Source organism: Geospiza fortis, unplaced genomic scaffold (assembly GCF_000277835.1).
Source record: "Geospiza fortis unplaced genomic scaffold, GeoFor_1.0 scaffold413, whole genome shotgun sequence".
NCBI classification, from domain to species: Eukaryota; Metazoa; Chordata; class Aves; order Passeriformes; family Thraupidae; genus Geospiza; species Geospiza fortis.
The window spans coordinates 790494-790895 of NW_005054386.1; the positions used below are offsets into that span (position 1 = coordinate 790494).

The 402-nt window shown below is 63.2% G+C and overlaps 1 protein-coding gene across 1 annotated transcript in view; it reads right to left on the reverse strand.

The window, feature by feature from the left end:
• The window catches only part of NDUFA2 (NADH:ubiquinone oxidoreductase subunit A2), a 2442-nt gene that overhangs the window by 1086 nt on the left and 954 nt on the right, over positions 1–402 (reverse strand). Inside the window, exon 2 of the mRNA XM_031060584.1 lies at positions 220–326. Coding sequence (XP_030916444.1) covers positions 220–326 — 107 coding nt within the window. The remainder of the gene's footprint in view (positions 1–219; positions 327–402) is intronic.

The following is a 402-nucleotide window of genomic DNA, read 5'->3' on the forward strand; positions in this document are numbered from 1 at the left end:
CGGACAGGGCCGCAGCAGCCGGCTCGGTGGAAGGTGTCCCAGCCATGGCAGCAGGGGAGCTTTAAAATCGCTTCTAACCCAGTCAGTGATTCTCCCATCCCCGTCCTCCCGTGCCTGTCCCTTCCCCACGCACCTCCCATAAATACTGACGGTCCCTGAGCTCCCTTCCAACCCCAACCATGCCCTGATAATTCCGTGGTATTTCCGGCGAGCACTCACCGTACCGAGCCCAGAGCTTGGGCTGGATACCGGAGCACTCGCGGATCAGGATGGGGAAGTCGGGATTTGCCTTCTTCAGGGTCACGTAGTGCTGCTCGATGAATTCCCTGCGGAGGGAAGGAGGAGCGGCGGGTCCCTCTGGCTCCTCCCCTGGAGGAGCATCCCCGGCCCCGGCCCGGCCCA